General features: G+C 61.1%; 2 protein-coding genes across 7 annotated transcripts; one reads left to right on the top strand and one right to left on the bottom strand.

Moving 5' to 3' along the window:
• Window positions 1-8163: 8163 nt before the first annotated feature.
• On the bottom strand, window positions 8164-12826 carry ISG20L2 (interferon stimulated exonuclease gene 20 like 2). Of its 3 annotated transcripts, none has more exons than XM_059719150.1 (4): window positions 12740-12826; window positions 11259-12069; window positions 10164-10364; window positions 8164-9725 (listed from the first exon to the last, which is right to left on the bottom strand). In XM_059719150.1, the coding sequence occupies exons 2-4, from the start codon at window positions 11952-11954 to the stop codon at window positions 9612-9614; spliced, it is 1011 nt and encodes a 336-aa protein (XP_059575133.1). In that variant the 5' UTR covers window positions 11955-12069; window positions 12740-12826; the 3' UTR covers window positions 8164-9611. The 3 variants fall into 3 exon arrangements, with proteins under 3 accessions (XP_059575133.1, XP_059575131.1, XP_006275928.1); XM_059719148.1 differs by having other exon boundaries at window positions 12702-12805; XM_006275866.4 differs by lacking the exon at window positions 12740-12826 and adding an exon at window positions 12243-12453.
• A 63-nt stretch (window positions 12827-12889) lies between these two features.
• METTL25B (methyltransferase like 25B) lies at window positions 12890-17802 on the top strand. Of its 4 annotated transcripts, none has more exons than XM_059719147.1 (8): window positions 12890-12986; window positions 13672-13975; window positions 14119-14240; window positions 14486-14687; window positions 14796-14858; window positions 15286-15429; window positions 15749-16485; window positions 16917-17802. In XM_059719147.1, exons 2-8 carry the CDS (start codon window positions 13874-13876, stop codon window positions 17308-17310), a joined length of 1764 nt encoding a protein of 587 aa, XP_059575130.1. In that variant the 5' UTR covers window positions 12890-12986; window positions 13672-13873; the 3' UTR covers window positions 17311-17802. The 4 variants fall into 4 exon arrangements, with proteins under 4 accessions (XP_059575130.1, XP_059575129.1, XP_019351125.1 ...); XM_059719146.1 differs by having other exon boundaries at window positions 13624-13975; XM_019495586.2 differs by lacking the exon at window positions 12890-12986 and having other exon boundaries at window positions 13094-13975; window positions 16917-17101; window positions 17196-17802.
• The last annotated feature ends 145 nt before the right edge of the window (window positions 17803-17947 follow it).

Genomic DNA, 17947 nt, shown 5'->3' with positions numbered 1-17947 from the left:
AAGGACTTCCTCTAACGAAGGGAAGGGAAACCCTAAGCCCCCAAACGCTGATATGACCCAATAAGCCAATTCTCGTCTTTCCAGAAGATGGACAATTCACGCCTAGAAAGGGACACGCCTGAAACCCTTTCTTCCGCAGGAGATGATTTGAGTTGGGAAATCGCAGCCGGCTCCCAGTGGTGTATTATTGTATCTGCCACAAATATTATTGCAGGTGCAGCCCTGAGCGTCACCAGGCGCGGCGGGGGGCAAGAGCTGGCCCAGAGCACGATAGCGAGTCCACGAGGCATTGTGGATGGAGGCTAGGTTATGCTGAGGCAGTGTAGTGCAGCGGTCAGAGCCGCAGGCTGGGACACCAGCATTCAATGATGGATCTGCCCGTTCCCACTTGTCTCCACTTCCACCCTGTGTCCTGCCTTGTTCATCCCCGAGCTCTCGCTGCATATGGCTGGGGGAGCTTTGCCAGGGGCCAGCGGTTCTGGCTTTGCCAGGGCCTGGGGGTCGTAGAGGCTGAAGGATTTGGGACACCAGGGGGCTGGCTCTCCACCACTCTGCTTCCTATCCCCCAGGCGCTTCTGGCTGTCCTTGACTAGGGGGCAGGGAGGAAAGATGCCACTCCTAGAAATGGAAAAGAAAGAAGACGATACTCCCACTTGGCCCCCCAACCCCTGATGGCTACTGAGATCCCATGAGATCCCCCACTGAGCTCGCGATTTGTGCCTTTCATTCAGCCTGGTGCCAAAACCCTTGGGCCAAAGGTCTGGGGGTGGCAGGGGCCCAATGAGCCTGGTCCTTGCCTGGGGCTTCGGGTGCAGCGGTGTCCTTCCTCCCCCAGCCACCCCTCCAGGGGCATCCCAGAGGGCTTTCCGGCAGCTTGATTCATGCCGGCTGCTTCCCAGCCCAGCCCCTCGCCCATCCAGGAAGAGCCAGCCTGTGCATGGTTTGTGGTTTTGAACAGTCCCCAAGCCGCCTTGTGCCGTGGGAGGGGGGGGGAAATGCAGCGCAGCTGGACATACTTGCTGTGACCCATCCCTCAGGATGGGCCATGGGGCCCTGCTGGGTTGTGAGACCCCCATGTGGTGGCAGCACTTCTCACCCCTTCCAGGGCATGACCCTGGCCCCGACCGAGACGTCCCCTGCACTGCGGGGCCTGATTCTCTGGGTTGCAGCAAGAAAGAGGCCTTGCAGGGGAGGGGAAAACGGCTGCCAGTATCTCCCCTGTGCATGGCATTTTCCTGCACCCGGGTGCCTGGCTTCTAGGACAGATCAGGGTATGGCTGGCACGCACTGAGTCCTGGATTGAGCCATGACCCTAACCCCTTCAGCTAAAACCACCTTCTCTTCCCACGGCATCCCATCCTCTCCTGCAAGACTCAGCTCCTTTTGCCAGCCCCCAGCTGTCCCCACCAGATCCTTTGCACCCGGGAGCCTGTGCGGGGGGTCAGCAGGCCTGGAGGGGGCAGCCAGAGAAAGCCCAAGCCCAGATCTACCCCAGAACAGAAAGCTGGGGTGCTTTGCAGTTTAAGTTCCCTCCTTCATATCTGCTCAGCCCAAAGCTTTTCTTCCCCCTCCACATTTTTCTCTTTGCCCCTCTCTGCTCCAGGCACCTGCTGCAGCCTGCTCCGGGGGGCACGGGGTGGGGTAGGAGGGGAAGCTCCCTTGGCCAAAAGGCTGCCGGGGTTAGATGAACAGGATGCAGAAGGCTTCAGCCCCTGGCAACTGGAGCTGGGGAAAGGCTTCCCAGCCCCAACTAATGGTACTTGATATGGGCTTCTGGCCCAGAACAAGTACACAGGTTCCCAATTCCTCCCTGCCAGCCCTGGATCCCTAGCTGGGGTCAAGGACAAGCCACTGCCTAGGCAAGACCTTCCAGGGATCTCACCCTGGGCACAGAGGCAGAGTCCTTGCTTTGGAGATGCTGCCTGAATGCAGACCTGCACTACCCACTGACCCGCGCTGCCAGCAGTCCATAGCTCTGCCCCAGCCCAAGGTCACTGCCTTGCTTATCTCGCTCCGTCTGACCCCTGCCCATGACCCCTTCCCCTGGAAAGGGGCTGGCCCTGCTCTGACCCGGCACCCCTGCTGCAGAAGGAAAGTGGAGTCTGGCGCTCCCCTTGCTAGAAAGGGCTGGTCCAGCATCTGCCGCCAAGCTGGGGCCGGGGCACCTGGTTCTGATTTGCAAAGGCATAAAAGTTTTAACGACCGGCCATTTATAACCCATATGTAACCTGGCTCCCACGGCCCGGCCAGACACAAAGGGCCCCGTGCTGTCCCCCCCCACCCCGGCTGGCCTGGGTACCTCGGGCTTGAACTGTGGCTTCCTCACTCTTTAGGGCAGAATCGCACACACACAAGCACATGCATACACATGCCTTCACAGGCACAAATGCATACGTGTACACATACACACATACCCCCTTTGCACTGCAGGCACATACATATGTGCACACACCCCTTCGCCTGCACACACCAAAACATAAACATGCATGCACACCCCCCCCCTTCGAGCTGCACACACAGGCACACCCAGACATCCACACCTTCACACTACACACATGCACTCTTTACACTGCACGCACATACACGTGCACCCCCCCCTTCAGCTGCACGCACCAAAACACACATGCGCATGCACACACACACACACACACACACACACACACCCCCCTTCACAGTACACACACATGCCATCACACATATGCACACACAGGCGCACATGTACTTTCACACACGTGTGCACTCACAGACACACATGCATGCCCACCAGCCTACCTGAAGCCAGAAAGCGATGAGCAGCTCCCCCCCACCCCCTTGCCTCTCCCTGAGCTTCATGCCCAGCTGTGCCAGGGGCAGACAGCCTCAGTCCCATGGAAGGGAAGGGAGCCCCGGGGCTGCCAGTCTGGGTGATAAGCAGCCGGGGCTCCCGTCTCTGAACCCGCGCTGACCTTGGCCCAGAACAAAGGAGCAGCCCCCACCCCTGCGCCCTCTCCCTGGCTTCACTCCTCTTCCTCCTTCACTCCCACTTTCCTTTCCCTTCCCCTCGCACCCTCTCTGCTCCCAGGCTTCCCCCCTCCTGCATTAGCAAGAAGCCTCCTGCATCCATCCTGGGGCCCTGTTGTCTGACCCTGGGAGGGAAGCACAAGGCGAGCTGAAGGGATCCCTGGTACAAAGGCCCTGCTGCCCATCAGTCATGGCCCTGCTGGGGTCCATCTCCTGGGAGCCTTGGCCCCACTGTGCCATGCTGGGATACAGTGGGAGCCTGATGTGAAGGCACCAGGATGTCTATGTGGAGCAGGTCCTGTCACCCCCGGTCCTGAAAACCCACAGGCTCAACCCACAGTCCCATGCAAGGGAAACCTTGGCGCTGAGCGGGTCTCTGCAGCACAGACCTGGATTTCCAGCTCAGCCCCAGCCACGCAGACTCCAGCCCAAGAGATGCAGCAGAGAACAGAGCTGGGCACAGACACTGAACAGTGGGGACCCACTCCCGTGACCCCTGGGAGACGTACAGCCCTGAGTGCAGACTGACCAACGAGGATGCTCCTAGAGCGCACGCTCCTGCCCTGCCCCGAGCCAGCCAGCTATTGCCCTGACACCCACTTCTATGACTTCCTGTTTCCCTAACGAGGCAGGAAGTCATTACTGCTATTTAATACTGGCTCTGTGTTCATGGGGAAGACCTGCCAGAGCCCAGGGAATGCAGGGCCCAGGGCATGCGTGGCACATGGAGAAGGACGCGGGCACATGCCTGGCACAGGGTCCCCTCTGCCTTGCTGCAGTGCAGACCTTGGGACAAACAAGGCCATGCCTGTCTGGGGCAGTCAGTGGCTCCTTGGGGACAGGGAGGGAAAGGGGCTTACTTACTCCAGAGCACCCAGAAGAATTGAATCCAGGTGTCTGGGGCACCAGAGAGCCAGGGCTCTGTAGCCGCAGCAAGCCTGGGACCCCCGCGGGCCCATCCTTATCACGCTGCTTTCAGTCCACATCCAGCGGCCCAGCAGCAAGGCCAGGGCCAGGGCTGCTCCAGCCCCATCAGGAGCGGGTGGGCTGCGGGATGGGGTTGGCACATCCATGCTTCCAGCGCCTGGCTCTCAGTTCAGCTCAGCGCCAGCTCCTGGCTCAGCCAGCCCAGCCCTGTGAGCCACTGCAGACTGCGATCCCATCCACTCCATCTCCGAGCCCTTCTGGTGCTTTGCCCCCAAAGGGCTCACAGCACTTCCTTGCCCTGCTCCAGGAGAGTTGCAACAGGGATCTCAGCGCCTGCAGTGGTCCAGAGACAGCCAGCAGCACCTGCTTGGCACAGGGCAAAGCCATGATTTCCCTGAGGGAAAGCCAAGATGTGCAGGGACTTGACTGCGGTCATGGGGGGAGTCAGTGGCAGAGACCCCAGACCTCCTGCATCTATTTAGAGCTCTAAGATTAGGGGGCAGCTCTCCTGCCAGAGGTTGCAGCTACTTCTTGCATCCTGCCAGTGCTCCTCCAGAGTGGGATTGAAACCTTCCGAGACCCCAGGGCTTCTCCCCTTCCTGGATACTTCCACGTGCCTTCCCCGAAACATGTCCTCTACTTCTAACTGCCCCCTCCACACGCCAGCTCAGCTTTGGCTGATGGGTCCTTTCCGATGGTTCAGACACTTCTGGGCCCTGATCCATTCTCCGCCCAATTTGTCTCTCCATCCTCCTGCAAAGAAGGTCAAACATCTGGCTGGTTCGCCATGGTGACGTGAGAGCAGTGTACACCACAAATAGGTCCCAGGCCGGCGAGGCCCGGGCTTCCTTCAGGGGGACAGGAGGTTTGCATCAACTCGAAATTGAACCCCAGTCCATCAGGGAGGAGGACAGAGACGAGGAGTGAATCTGATTTGCCTTCCCCCAGGTGCTGCAGGTCCCAGGCCTGGGACGTTTCAAACAAAAGTCTTAACAATGCGCTCATGAAATGCGGCTGTCTCTGGGTGGGGCCGAGCAGCTGGTTATTAGCCATGCTGGGAGGTGATTCATTCACCAAGGAATGGCAGCTGCTCACATGCAGCCTGCCTGGAGATTGCCAGCTTAGCCATGAAATGCAGCCACCTCTGGAGTGGAACAAACGGAACAAGATATTAGGAGTCAACCCAGGGCAGTTGCTTGCAGATGAAGCTTTGTGCCGCTCCCCCCCACAACATGGCCAGTGCTCCCAGGCCTTGCAGAGACCTCTGCTACAGCATCCAAGCCCCCTGGATACCTCCCCTTGTGTCTCTGCAGAACTGGAGACCGGGGAGCTAATGCACCCCTGGCTGGGAATGTGGCTCCAGGGCTGTTCATGTGCACAGGCAGTTGTGAACATGGAGCCCCCCGCCCCACACCAGCTCAGCCCCTCGTATGGGGCTTCCCCAGCCGCCGTGCTTGGAGCTGGGCCCCAGCGCAGAGGCTCTGCCAAGTGGAGCAGGAGCCTCAATTAGGGCTGACATGTTAACGAGCTATGTGATGATAACCCCTGGCTCTCTGCTGGATCCGGCCCAGCCCCCCTCCTGACCGCCTCCGGCTTGGTTTCATGAGCCGGGAGGGGCCTATTGTTCTTGGCTGTGGGCTGGGGAATGCAATTGCTAACAGATCTGCAGAGGGGAGGGGAAGGGGCCAGATCCGCACAGCCCCCGGGCTGCTCTTAGCAGCACCCTGCATTGTGGCTGGGACCCAAGCCCAGACAGGGAGTCAGGGTCCAAGCTGTAGACAGAAGTGGGTTGCTGCAGCCCTGGCCTCCCCAGGTGCTTTGCACTCAGGTGCAAGGGCTTGGCAGGATGCTGGAACTTAGTAGCCAACGTGCATAGCATGGAGGCAGGGACCCCCTTCCCCCATCCCGCCAAGCCCGGCCAGGGGTCAGGGCCAGCTGCTCCATCCATCACACAGCGAGGGGCCTGGGGGAGCCCTAGCTCGGCATGGCATAGCCACACACCAAGAAATGCCCCCAGTTGCAAGGAAACCCCAGACTCCAAGCGCAGCAGCCTCCCGGAGTCTCCCATCCCAGCCTGGTGGACATATCCGTTCCCCCACTGGGTTTTAATTGCAGGTATTAAAGTGCTTGGCAATTAGAGCAATCACTGCGTTTCTTGGGAGGTAGAGAAGCCCTCCCTTGGCAGTCAGCCTCTGCCCCCCCCTCCCCACATGCCCCCGGACAGGTCACCAGTAGTCACCATCTCTGGATGGTGGGGGACTCCATCAGGCCCCTGATGTTTTCCCTCTTGGCCCCTTATGGACAGTGTAGCTACCCTCGGAGAGATCTGGGGGGGCAGGGGCTGGCTCAGGACATGGCCTGGGGCAGAGCTGGGGATGAGAAAGCCCCCACTCAGGGCAGCAGCCCCCCCTCCCCCCTACTATCAGCCCTTTGCACTCAGGGGATCATCCCAGCAAGGGAGGGAAATACTTTGTTGTAGAGAGAAACCAAGGCACGGAAACATAATTTGAGGCTGCCAATGCATTGCATGGAGTTGGCAGCAGCCCCCAGAGCCCAAAATAGCACCCAAGAGTCCTGTCCCCCTGCCCAGTCTTACCCCAGCAGACCCCCCCACACACACACCTTATTGCCCCCTCTCAGGGCCAGAACCCAGGAGTCCAGGCTCCCAGCCTTCCCCACATTCCCCCTGCTCAGCTAATAACAGCCCTGCTCTGCTCCAACTCCCCAGGGCACCTCACACCCAGAGCTCATGTTCCCCTGGACAGCACCCCCCAGGGCCCACCACCCTGGCATCTGGGCAACCCAAAGGGCAGTGAATTCACCCTGCCCAGCAGCAGCCTCACCCTTTCCTTCCTGGAGTGGAAGCAGAGCAGGCAAGGACCCCAGCTAAGCAATTCAGCATGGGCCAGGCTAATGAGCTGTGCTAATTACCTTGCCCCAGATGGGTGGAGTGGAGCTACCATAGGGACAAGGAGGCAGCTGGTGCAGAGGAAGTGGGGAAGAGCGAGGGCATCAGGGGATGGTGCCAGGCATCTAGAAGAACCACAGGGCCCTGCTGGCAGCCAGGGTGGGAGCCAGGACTCCTGGGTTCTCCATCCAGCTGCTGGAAGCCGCCCAGTCCTGCCCAGCCACAGGCACCAGCTGGCTGGGGGAGCCCAGCCCGGCCCCAGGACCCCACAGCTGTGCTGAGACCCCCTCCCAGGTCTCCCACCACACACACCAGCCAGTGGGTCCAGCAGAAGGGACTTGTTGCTAGGGGCTGGGCTGGATTTACTGGAGCCTGGAAACCCTGGGCTGCCAGCCCCCACCCTGCCCCTGTGCTGACCCCACTGAGCTGCTTCCCAACATCAAGGGGACCCAGATGTGAACAAGATGTGGGAACTGCTGCAGCTCCCTCACCAGAGCCTGCTCAGCCTCAGCTGTCAGTGGTGGTGGAGGAGAGAGGGCCATAGCCCAGCTCCCGGCAGCAGCTGCTTCTCCCCCCTTCTGCAACCACCAGCCCCACATCAAGCTTTGCTGGCCCAGCCCCTCCTGGCCAGAATGGAGCAAGTTGATGGTCAGGGCCAAATCCAGGCCTGGGGGAGAGAGAGAGGAGACAGCAAAAGTTGGTGCTGGGTTAGCATAGGAGCTGCAGCAGCGAGGCCCTGGCTGAGATCAGGACCCTCAGTTGTGCCAGGCGCTGCAGAGACCTTTCGGCATCTCCTTGCCCAGTGCCTCAGGTTGACAGATGGGAGCTGCCCCCAGTCCAGCCAGGCTGGGGGAGCCCTGGAAACTGGTTTCGGCAGGGTTTGTACCCATTATACAGCTTGGCCCTGCTGCTGGGCCTGTGGTGCCCTCTGGTGGCAAAGGATGGTGAAACCCAGAACCATGTCTGCTCAGTCCAAGGCAGAGCTGAGAGGCCAGCAGGGATACGGCCACTCGGAAGAGTCTGGATAATGCAGGAGGGGAATGGGCAGAGGGCTGAGGTCTTCCCCAGGGATCTGCAGGGGTGGGTGCTCAGCGTGAAGGAGGCAACTGCCAGGGGAGGGGGCTTAACACCAGCCCCTTTTCAGGCATCTCCAGCTTAGTCACCCCCAAACAACCAGATGGCTTGCAGGTCTCTGGTCCCTGCCATGCCAAAACAAGGCAAGCCAGCCCGTGGCTGGAACTGCATCGAAGGTGGACTTATGATGGCCATGAGGAAAGTCCTGGAGCTCAGCAGATGCCGCCCCCACAGAGCACATGGAGACAGAGGGGTTCCCTCAGGCAAGTCCTTTAATGGCTTTCAACATGAAGCAGGTCCTTGTCAGGCACCTCGGTGCTACAAAGAAGCAAACAGTTGGTGGCTGCTGGTGTCAAATGAGAGGGAGATGCCCCCCTTTCCAGAAGAAGCCTGTGCTCAGAGCTGCATGTGGATGGGGAAAGCTGAGCTGCTCCCCCACCCCCGATTCTCTCTGAGCTCCATGGCACAGCCAGTGTCACCCTGGGCTTCTCTCCGCTTATAGCACTTGCACGGGGGGACTAACAGTGCAAGGGGACCTGGCCCTTGAAGGCAGGATGGCACTGAGTCCAATCCAGGATTATCTCTGAGCACCATGTCAATTATATCTTACCATGACTGGGAGGCCAGTCAGTGTCACATTCCCCAGTGGGGAAACTGAGGTACAGAGCGATGAAATGTCCTGCCTCAAGGCCACACGTGGGACCAGGTTCTGTGCTGGCAGTCCCCAGTGTAAATCAGGAGTAACTCCACTGGAGTCAATGGAGATGATACCCACGCATGTAAGACATCAGGCCCAGACTCAGCAGGGTAGCAGGGGAGGAGCAGAGCCGCTCTCCTGGGGCTGAACCTGCTGCTCCAGACACCAGGCCCTACTCTGTCCTGGCCCCACACAGGGCATGCCCCATTTGTGGCAATGTCCCCTGCCCAGTTCCATGGACCCAGCCAACTGAGCTGGCAGGGCTGGAACCAGTCCAGAGCCCCAGCCCATCAGATCAGACTGAGATGTGCCGTGAACCCCTTGCAGAAGCAAAGTGGGGCAGGGGGCAAAAGCTGGTATCAGCTGGCTCTGGGGTTCAGAAATGGGTTCCCAGGCTCAGCCTGATTCTAACCTCAGTAGCATGGGTATAGCCTGTCACATGGGAGGTTTCAGCTGGCCACCCACGCTGATAGGGGCACCACAGGTGGGCTGTTCCCTTTCACCTCTGTGAGGAGGGGGCTCTAGCAGGCAAAAGGCATCCAGGCCCCTGGTCTGGGAACCAGGGGAAGCCAGGCACTTGAGCAGAGCTCTGCAGATGCCCAACAAGCCCTGAAGATGTCCCTGGCAGTGGGAGAGCCGCAGCCCCCCTGGAGACGCCTTCGCCCCCAGTCTGAATGATTTGGAGATGGGGGTGGAGGAAGCACAGGAGAGGCAGGTCATGGGACACACTGAGGTCAAGCCTGGATGCCCTGGCTCAGAGGTAGAGGGTTCCCCTACCCCACCCCATCCCCAGCACGGGGCCAAGACAAGGGCCCCTGGAGAGGCACACTGCGTGGCAACCGGCAAGTGAGTGTTCCCTCCCAGACACCTGCTGCACCAGAGACCCTGGCCAGGGCCCCTAGCATCTGATGGCTGCTGCTCTGCCATCATTCCCCCTCTGCAGGGTGGGAGCAGCTCTTTATTTCTAACCCTGCCAGTCCCTCTCTGAGGCTGGCTCCATATAAGTCACTCCTGCTGCCTGCTCAGGGCCAGGTGCTTCTCCCACTCGGCCTCAATCACCTTGTACAGCTCCATGGTGGCCCTGGCATCTTCCACTGAAGAATGCCCGTCCCTGCCGACCTGCCAGGAACCAAAAAGCCCAGGGTTAGGACCAAGGTGGCGTGGTTGCATAACACCCCAGCCTGCTTATGGCTCTGAGCCCCTATGGCAACACCCAGCTCCCCATTGTCACTGGCAGAGCTGAGAATGGAACCCAGGTGTCCTGAGTCTCAGCCCAGTTGCACAGGACCACAAGGCCCACGAGGGAGCCTTGGAGTGGTATCTAGCGGCACCTCCCAGGCACACAGTGAACAGCACATCCCTGTGCGCCGGATCCCCCTCTCCCTTGGTTCTGGGAATAAGCCGGGCTTCACAGCAGCACAGCTCCGGAGTGCCTCCCTGCGGCTGATGCTCAGACCCACAGGGAGCCCAGCAGGAGCTGGGCCGGCAAGGGAAGGGACAGGGGAAATGATGGGCCTGGACTGCCCAGAAGGCAGCAGCTGGGCCAGATGTGGGTACCTGGATGTCGCGGTGCAGCAGCTGCTTGGTGAGGCGCTTCAGCGAGGCAGTCTCGTGCTCGGGGAAGCCAGCACGGCGGTTCAGGAGCGGGATCTGAGCTGTGTCCCGTGTTGCCACCTTGGGGTGGAAGTACTTGAGGGCTTTGAAGTCATTGTGGATGGCATGGCCCACCACCACCTTCCCTGTCAGCAGCTTCAGGATCTGGGGATGGAGACAGAGCTCAGAGAGGGGAGGTGCCAGCAGCTGGGGTTCCCTTGGGGAACCCTAAATGCCCCTGGAGTCACCATCATTTAAATATTACAAGATCCTGGACAAAAGCCCCACCCCGCCGCTGTGAGAGGAGAGGTGTTGTGGTCTTCTCCAGTGGGCATTTAGCATGATCAGAGGCAGAGGATCTACAGCGTGCACATGGAGCCTAGTGAGTGAGCAGGGGACTTGGCTCCGTTATCACCTTCTCTGGGGCTAGGCCTGGTTAGAACCAGCCTTAGCTACAGGCCTGGCTTGCAGAGACATTAAGCACACACCTCCCACTGAAGTCCACGTCTAGGGCCTACAAAGATGAGTTTCCCGGCCTCTGTTATCCCAATGCCAGGAGGTCCCAAGCTCAGAGCAGAGCTAGAGGCTGCAGATGTAGCTCCTGCTCCTCTCAGTTCACACACAGGGCCGACAAGCCAGGCCCTATTGCAGATAGGACACTGCCCAAGATCATACGCGGTGTCTCCGGAGCTGCCCCCAGCTTTCTACATGCCAGCCTCTGCTGTGGGGGTTCTATTGCCCTGACGCATGGGACTGGCACAAAGGGCTATAACAAGTGTATTTGGGACAGGGGCTGCAAAGGGATCAGAGAGCGCATGGAGGCTTCTGGCAGCTTTGGGCAGCTCCACTAGAGAGCCAAGGGCACCCAGGAAGACCCCAGCTCCTGGCTTGACATCCAGCAGAGCTGGCAGTGAGGTGCAAGGGTGTCTGCACCCCTTCAACCAGGTCCCCTGAAGAGATTCCCTGTTGCTGGAGGGCTTTGGAATGGACTGGAAAGAGTGTGCCCCCCACTGCAAGCCTGTACCAGACCCCAGCCCACCCCCAGCCCTGGGCACTCACCTCCTTCTGGGCCGTTTTGAAGGGGGTGGCATTCTTCATATGGTGCTTCCGGATGCCACTCCACCGGGTGCGGTAGTCAGCGATGGGCTCAATGGGTCTGATGTACTTGTCGTACACCACGTCACCATGGTAGTTGACAATGCTGCACCGGGCCAGGTCACTGGTCCGCCCGCCAGGCCCCGTACCCACCATCTCACAGTCAATGGCCACCAGCTTACTGGGTTTGCTCGAGACGGGGGCAGCGGGCAGACCACTGTCATACTCGCTCAGCAGAGCTTCTCTGTGCACACCAGCCAGGGACTTTATTGATCCTGCCACCTTCCTCACTTTGGAAGGGAAGCAGGTCAGCTGGGAGCTGGAGTCCATGGCCCTGCCAACCTGGACAACACGACACCCATCCTTCCCTTTGGGGAGCGTCCTGGGTGCGTGGGAAAAGCCACTGGCATGGAAGGAGTCGTGGTCTGTCCCTGCCTCCGCTGGCCGCTTCTTCCTGGGTTGCCCCTGGTGGGAGACGTGCCCTTTGGGTGCGGGCTGCGGCTGCTGCTGTGGTGCGGGCAACTGCTTCTTCTTGAGGAAGCCTTTCCGCTCCAGGAACCGGCGCCGCCTCACAAAGCGCTGGTGCTTCTGGTTGCCATCTGACTGCTTCTTGGAGGCCTCATGGAGGCTGAAGTCCACGTTGATGATGAAGCCCGACATGATGGGTGCTAGCAGGAAGCAGCAGGTGGGCAGAGGGTCTGGAAGGGGTCTCGTGTCCTCAACATATCACACGCCCTGGCCCCACACAACAGGCGATGGATGCTCTCGGCCTCACCTGCAATGAGATGCAAAATCCAGGGATGAGCACAGCATAGAGGTGAGCCCCCAAAGGGGCAGACACACCTCTCGGGGGTCCCCTCACCCTCCTGCCCCCACAGACACAGGGTTTAGCTTGGGGCCAAACCTTCCCGGGTACCGTGGAGGCTCGGGGCAGCGTTGAGCCGGTACCTGGGGAAGAGGAAGCAGATGCCGACATTTCCCTCTCTCAGGGACGCCACAAACCGAAGCCCAAATGGGGAAGGGAACTGGGGGCAGGGAACGCCTGCCGCTTTCACCCGAGGGGGGGCCAGGAAGAGGCGCTCGCAACCCGGCAGTCGGGCCCAGGCACAGCGGTTTCGCTGCTCCCCCCCCCGACCTCACAGAGCCGCCGCTGATCCCCTGCCCCCCAAGTGGGACCCTCCCTGCTGCCCCCTCCCAGTTCTTGCACCCCTAGCCCTGACCTCCCATGGCCTCCCCACAGACCCTGCCCCCCAGCTACCTGCCCCTCCCCCCACTCCCCCTAGACCCACTTCCACCAACCCCTGCCTCCCACATACTGCCCCCCCACAGGCCCCTGCCCCTCCCCCCACCTCATTGATGTCCCCCACAGGTCCCCCCCCCAATCCTGACCCCTTTCGCCCCCCTCACCTCCCCCCGGGGTCAGGCCAGCCCGGGCCCCCGCGCACCGGAAGCGGAAGTGGCGGCCCTGCGAGGACTAGGGCCGGCGCGTGGCCCGCAAAGGGCGGAGTGCGCAAGCGCCGGCCGGGGGGGGGGGTAGCTGCGCATGCGCCATAGGCTGTGACGCCACAGAGGGGACGGGTCTGCGCCTGTGCGCCGGGCTGCCGGTGGGGGAGCGCACGTGGTTGGAGGGAGAGGCGGGGAGGGCGTCTGCGCACGCGCGGCGCCGCAGGGAGACCATAAACGCCGGCGGTGGTGAGTAAGTGCCCGGTGCTGCGGCCGCTCTAGCCCTCCGGCGGGCGAGCTCTATGGGCGTGGGGGGGGGGGCTGGGTACAGAGCAGCGCGGGCGCTATCCGGGATGACGTCACTCCGGCAGCGCGCCACCCTGTGGCCGTGATGTGTCAGTAGTGTCTGGCGGGGGGAGGAGGCTGATGATGTCATCTTCGTGTGGTGTCACATAGTGATGTCCTCACAGCGCGTTGCGGTGATGTCATAGCATCGCATCAGTGGCAGTGCATGCTGGGGAGCAGGCCGGTGATGTCGCGTCAATGTGGTGTCGCAGCCTGACATCATTGTAGTGCCCAGTGGGTTGATGGCATAGTATGACATAGCCCCAAGGCACCCTTTCGAGTAGGCTTGAGATGCCATACCGCTGTGATGTCAAAGCATGGCATCGTTGCGGTAGACCGTGGGGTGATGTCATACTAAGACATTGCTGCAGTGCACCCTGGCAAGGAGGCTTGTGATGTCATATCACAGTGATGTCACAGCATTGCATTGTTGCAGTACACTGCGGGGGTGATGTCATAGTATCGCATTGCTCCAGGGCACCCTGGCGAGGAGGCTTGCGATGTCATACTACTGTGATGTCACAACCTGGCATCTTTTCAGTGAGTGGTGGGGTGATGTCGCAGTTCCACATGGCTGCTCTGCCTCCAGGGGAAGAAGCCTGGGCCTTGGCACGGCACCGAGCCCCGGGTGCCATCATGGTGCCACGGGTCGTTATGGCGTCACTGCGGGAGGCGTGACATCACCAGCAGACAGGTGCCCGCAGTGCCTCGCTCGTGTAGGGCCTGTGCCCCTGGCAGCCCACGTCCGCTCCGTCTCCCTGCCCGGGACCCCTCTGCTCTCCCACAGCCCCATGGCGGCTCCCGGCCGGCCCCTCTCCCTGGAGCAGCAGCTGGCAGCGAGCATTGCCCACGTCCTCGCCCGCTATCGCTTCCTCCTGGACTCCTTTGTCATCGTGAGTATGGTCGTGCGCATGCTTGGGGGAGGCTGCTCAGCTTGAAGCCCAGGCCCTTGGGCCAGTCGTGCCTCAGTTTCCCCAGCTGCCCATTCAGCTTGCAGGTGCCCTCCCCATCCCCTTTTGTTTCTGCCTCCCTGCAGGAGTTTTTCACGAATGACCAGTGGGCGATGCTGCCTCCTTCCTGGCAGGACGTCCTGGCTGACCTGCCCTCCCCGCAGCTGGCTGCTCTTCTGCTGGAGAAGGCAAACCCGGAGGAAGCAAGGTGAGAAACGCACCCCCCACCCCCCTCCTGGGAAGCAGGGCTTTCCTGGGCTCCTCAGCACAGGTTAGGCCCAGGTTTGAATCCACCAGTTGCCATGTCTGAATTCCCTGGTAGTTTCAATAGGATCTGAGCTGCCCCTTCTGCACTGGTACCTGCTATTCCACCCCAGAGGTGGCTGCATTTCCTAGTCTGTTCAGTCCCACGGAGGGAACAGGAAGCTGATTCCTCCTGTCTTGCCCGGACAGTTACAGCATGGTGTGGCCGCTGTCCTTGCTGGCCTTCAAAGCCACAGCACACGCCCTAGCGCTGCCCCGGGCGCATTGCGGTGGAGCCAGCGGCAGGCCCGAGGAGTTCCAGGAGAACCTGTGCCAGAGTGCCCGGCTCCACCCTGTCTTCCGCAAGCACGTCAAGCCCAAGAAGCAGCACGAGATATGGCAGCTGGGCAAGGTGCGTGCCTGAGGGCAGCCACTCCCCTGCTGGGTTTCTGCTCAGCCCCCAGGGTCAGGCGAGGCATTCCTGGATCCCAGCTGACCCATGGCCCTGTTCTCCCCCCAGCTGGTGAAGCGGCTGAGTGAGCTTGCCCAGTGTGACCACGTTGTAGACGTTGGCTCTGGCCAGGTGAGTCCCTGAGACCCTGCTGCTGCCCCATGGGTTAGGTAGGGGTAACCCCAGGCCCCTCACTGCAGCCAGGACGGGGTTCCTCTCCTCCTGGGGCTTGATGTCCCCAAACTGTGGCTGCTGCTGGGATCTCCATGTGATGGAGATCTGAGACGCCGATGGGGTGCAGCAGTTACCCCCTCCTGGTCCCTTCAGCAGAGACCTGGCTGTGGCATATCTCTGTCTGGGAACAGCCTCTCCCTAGGCATTTCTTCCCCACGGTTCCCATGCCCAGGCCCCCAGCACTGCTGTACGGCCAGCCCCAGACTGGAGGGGGAAGCCTGATCCCATGGGTGCCAAGAGCAGACTGGAAGAGTTTGGGGCATCCCAATCCCCAGGGGCCAAGAGCAGCACATGGCTGAGGCTCTGTCTGCTTCTCCTGGGCCAGGGCCACCTGTCCCGCTTCCTATCCTTTGGCCTTGGTCTACCCGTCACTGCTGTCGAGGGCAACAGGCACCTGGTGGACACAGCGAAGAGGTTCGACCGGGAGCTGGTGCAGGCGCTGGAGAAGGAGCGAGCGCGGGGGGGCAAGGTACAGAGCGGAGAGGGAGTCAGGGGTCATGGGTGGCCACCCCAGGATGTGTTGGGCATCCTGGGTTCCCTGCCTGGCTGTGCACACCTCGAGCAAGGCTCCTTACCACCCTGTGCCTCAGTTTCCCCTCCTGCTGCCTGATGAGGTTGAGGGGCAATGGGTGTCTTAGCGTGTGCTGGGGGTTCTGGGTGGGATTAGCAGGTGTTCTGGGCCTGCCAACGCTTCCAGTAACACCCTAGTCCTGCAGGACCTCGTGGTAACAGCAAACGAGCAGGCTAAAGGGTCACATTGGTGATTCCCCCCCTCTCCTGCCCTGTAGGCTGCATGGGAGCTGTCTCTCCGTGGCCCAAGCCATGTGGCAGGCTGGGTCGACCCCCAGGCACCATGGCCAGAATTCCTTCTCCTGCTGCAGCCTGGAGTGGACATAAGCCACCCTCCCACAGCAGGCGCCGGCCCCCCATCCCTGGAGCCAGGGATGAGGACCCTGCCCACGGTGCTCGGCAGAGATGTGGCTCAGCCAGGCAGGGCCGCAGCGGATCCCACGGGTGCCAGGAGCCACGTAGGCACTGGTGTCCCCATTGGGCACCTCCAGGAGCTGAGCCAGCCAGCAGAGCATCCCCCCATCCCGGGCAGGGTGCTGCTGACGGGTCTGCACGCCTGTGGTGACCTCAGCGTGACCCTGCTCCGCCACTTCGTCCACTGTCCCCACGTGGCTGCCATCACCTCTGTAGCCTGCTGCTACATGAAGCTCAGCACCCGCGAGACCCCTGTCCCACCCGGCCTCGTCCTGCCACCCACCGTGCCCCCAGCCACGTATGGCTACCCGCTGAGCGCATGGGTGGCTGGGCTGCCGGGCCACACGCTGTCCTACAAGGCCCGGGAAGGGGCATGCCATGCAGCCGAGGACTATGTGCAGCGCCTGCGGAGCCAGAGCCCCGGGCTGCGGGCGCACTGCTACCGGGCCGTGCTGGAGACCCTCATCTGTGCAGCTGACCCCAGCAAGCAGCACCTGGGCGTGCAGACCATCCCTGGAGCCCACTGCCTCTCCTTCCACGAGTGAGTGACCCTAGGGAGTTGGGGATTTCCATGGCAGCACCTCTGCTAACCAGTCACCAGGGCCTCATCCTTTATCCAAGGGGGAGCTGATGAAAGGGGCCTCAATCAGGCTTGCGATGGCTTGTCAAGGGCACGTTCTCCCCTTTTAACAAATGGGAAAACCGAGGCAGGGGAGGGAAGACACTTACCTCCACCCTGTGCTGTTTCATAGTAACACAATGGCTTCCTCCACCAGTCATGGCCAGTGATGCATTTGGGAGCCTGCCAAACCCAGGGGCTGGGGCCAAGACCCCTGGGTTCTACCCCCTACCCTGCCACCAACTGGCTGAAGGGCAGGCCTTGGGCAAGACACTTCTGCTGTCTGGGCGGGATGCCCACCAAGGAGGGGGAGCAGAGAGCTAAGCTGACCTAGTGGCACTGCTCCCTGGCAGGTATGCACGGCTGGGCCTGGCCCGCGTGGGACTGGACCCCAGCACCCCCCTAGATGCAGCCCATGTGGATGCCCTGCTGCGGCGACAGCAGCAGGTGATTGCCTACTTCACCCTGGTGCTATTGCTGTCCCCACTGGTGGAGAGTCTCATCCTACTGGACCGCGTCATCTACCTGCAGGAGCAAGGCAAGTGTGGGAGCCATGGCCCCTCCCTCCTGGTACAGCGGGCATCTGCCTCTCCAGGCTGGTGGTGTGACCCCCAGCTTGCTGTCCCTGGCAGGGTTTCAATGCAGGCTCATCCCCCTCTTCGACCCTCAATTCTCCCCCCGGAACCTAGTGCTGGTGGCTGCCAAGGCCCAGTCGGCCTCAGCCCTGTCCACTCTGGTGGAGGATAACAGCAAGGGCTAGGCTTCGTGGCTCGACCAGGAAAGCACATGCAGCTGGCTCTGGGGAGGAGCACAGGAGCGGTACAGCACCACACAGAGCCTGTGCCAGAAGAAAAGGCACATGCCAGGGGCTGGGTAAACAGCAGGGTAAGACCTCGTGGTCCCAGTGAAAACCAGCACAGGGGCAGGATGGGACCCATGCATTCACTGCTGAAAGCTCCAGGCCCCGCAGCCATGGGCACCTGGGCTCTTAACATGGCCTCGCCGCCCCTGCTCCCTGGAGGGCCTGCTGGGCTGAGCTGGCAGCTGCGTGCGCAGCCAGTAACCTATTATTTTCCAGTGTTGTGTCTGGAAGGAAAAGACTGAGCTTATGCTTGGCACCATGGGCACGGCCCAAGCTCCGTGCCCACCCTCCTCTGCTCTGGGGTAGGCAGTTGATTAGTGATGCCCATGCTCAGGGCTGCGTCTGGTCCCCCCAATAAAGGACTCACAACCCCTCTCTGGAAGCCTTCCGGGCTGTTACTGCAACACTGGGCAGTGAGATGCCTGTCCCTTCCACTGGTGCAAGCAGAGGACAGCAAAGTGACATGCCCAAGGACCATCACACCCCCTCCCCCTTGCTCCAGAGGCTGGGGCCAGGCCTCTC

The sequence above is a fragment of the Alligator mississippiensis genome, chromosome 15 (genome assembly GCF_030867095.1).
Source record: "Alligator mississippiensis isolate rAllMis1 chromosome 15, rAllMis1, whole genome shotgun sequence".
In the NCBI taxonomy this organism is placed as follows: Eukaryota; Metazoa; Chordata; order Crocodylia; family Alligatoridae; genus Alligator; species Alligator mississippiensis.
This window is presented reverse-complemented; position numbering and strand designations above follow the sequence as displayed.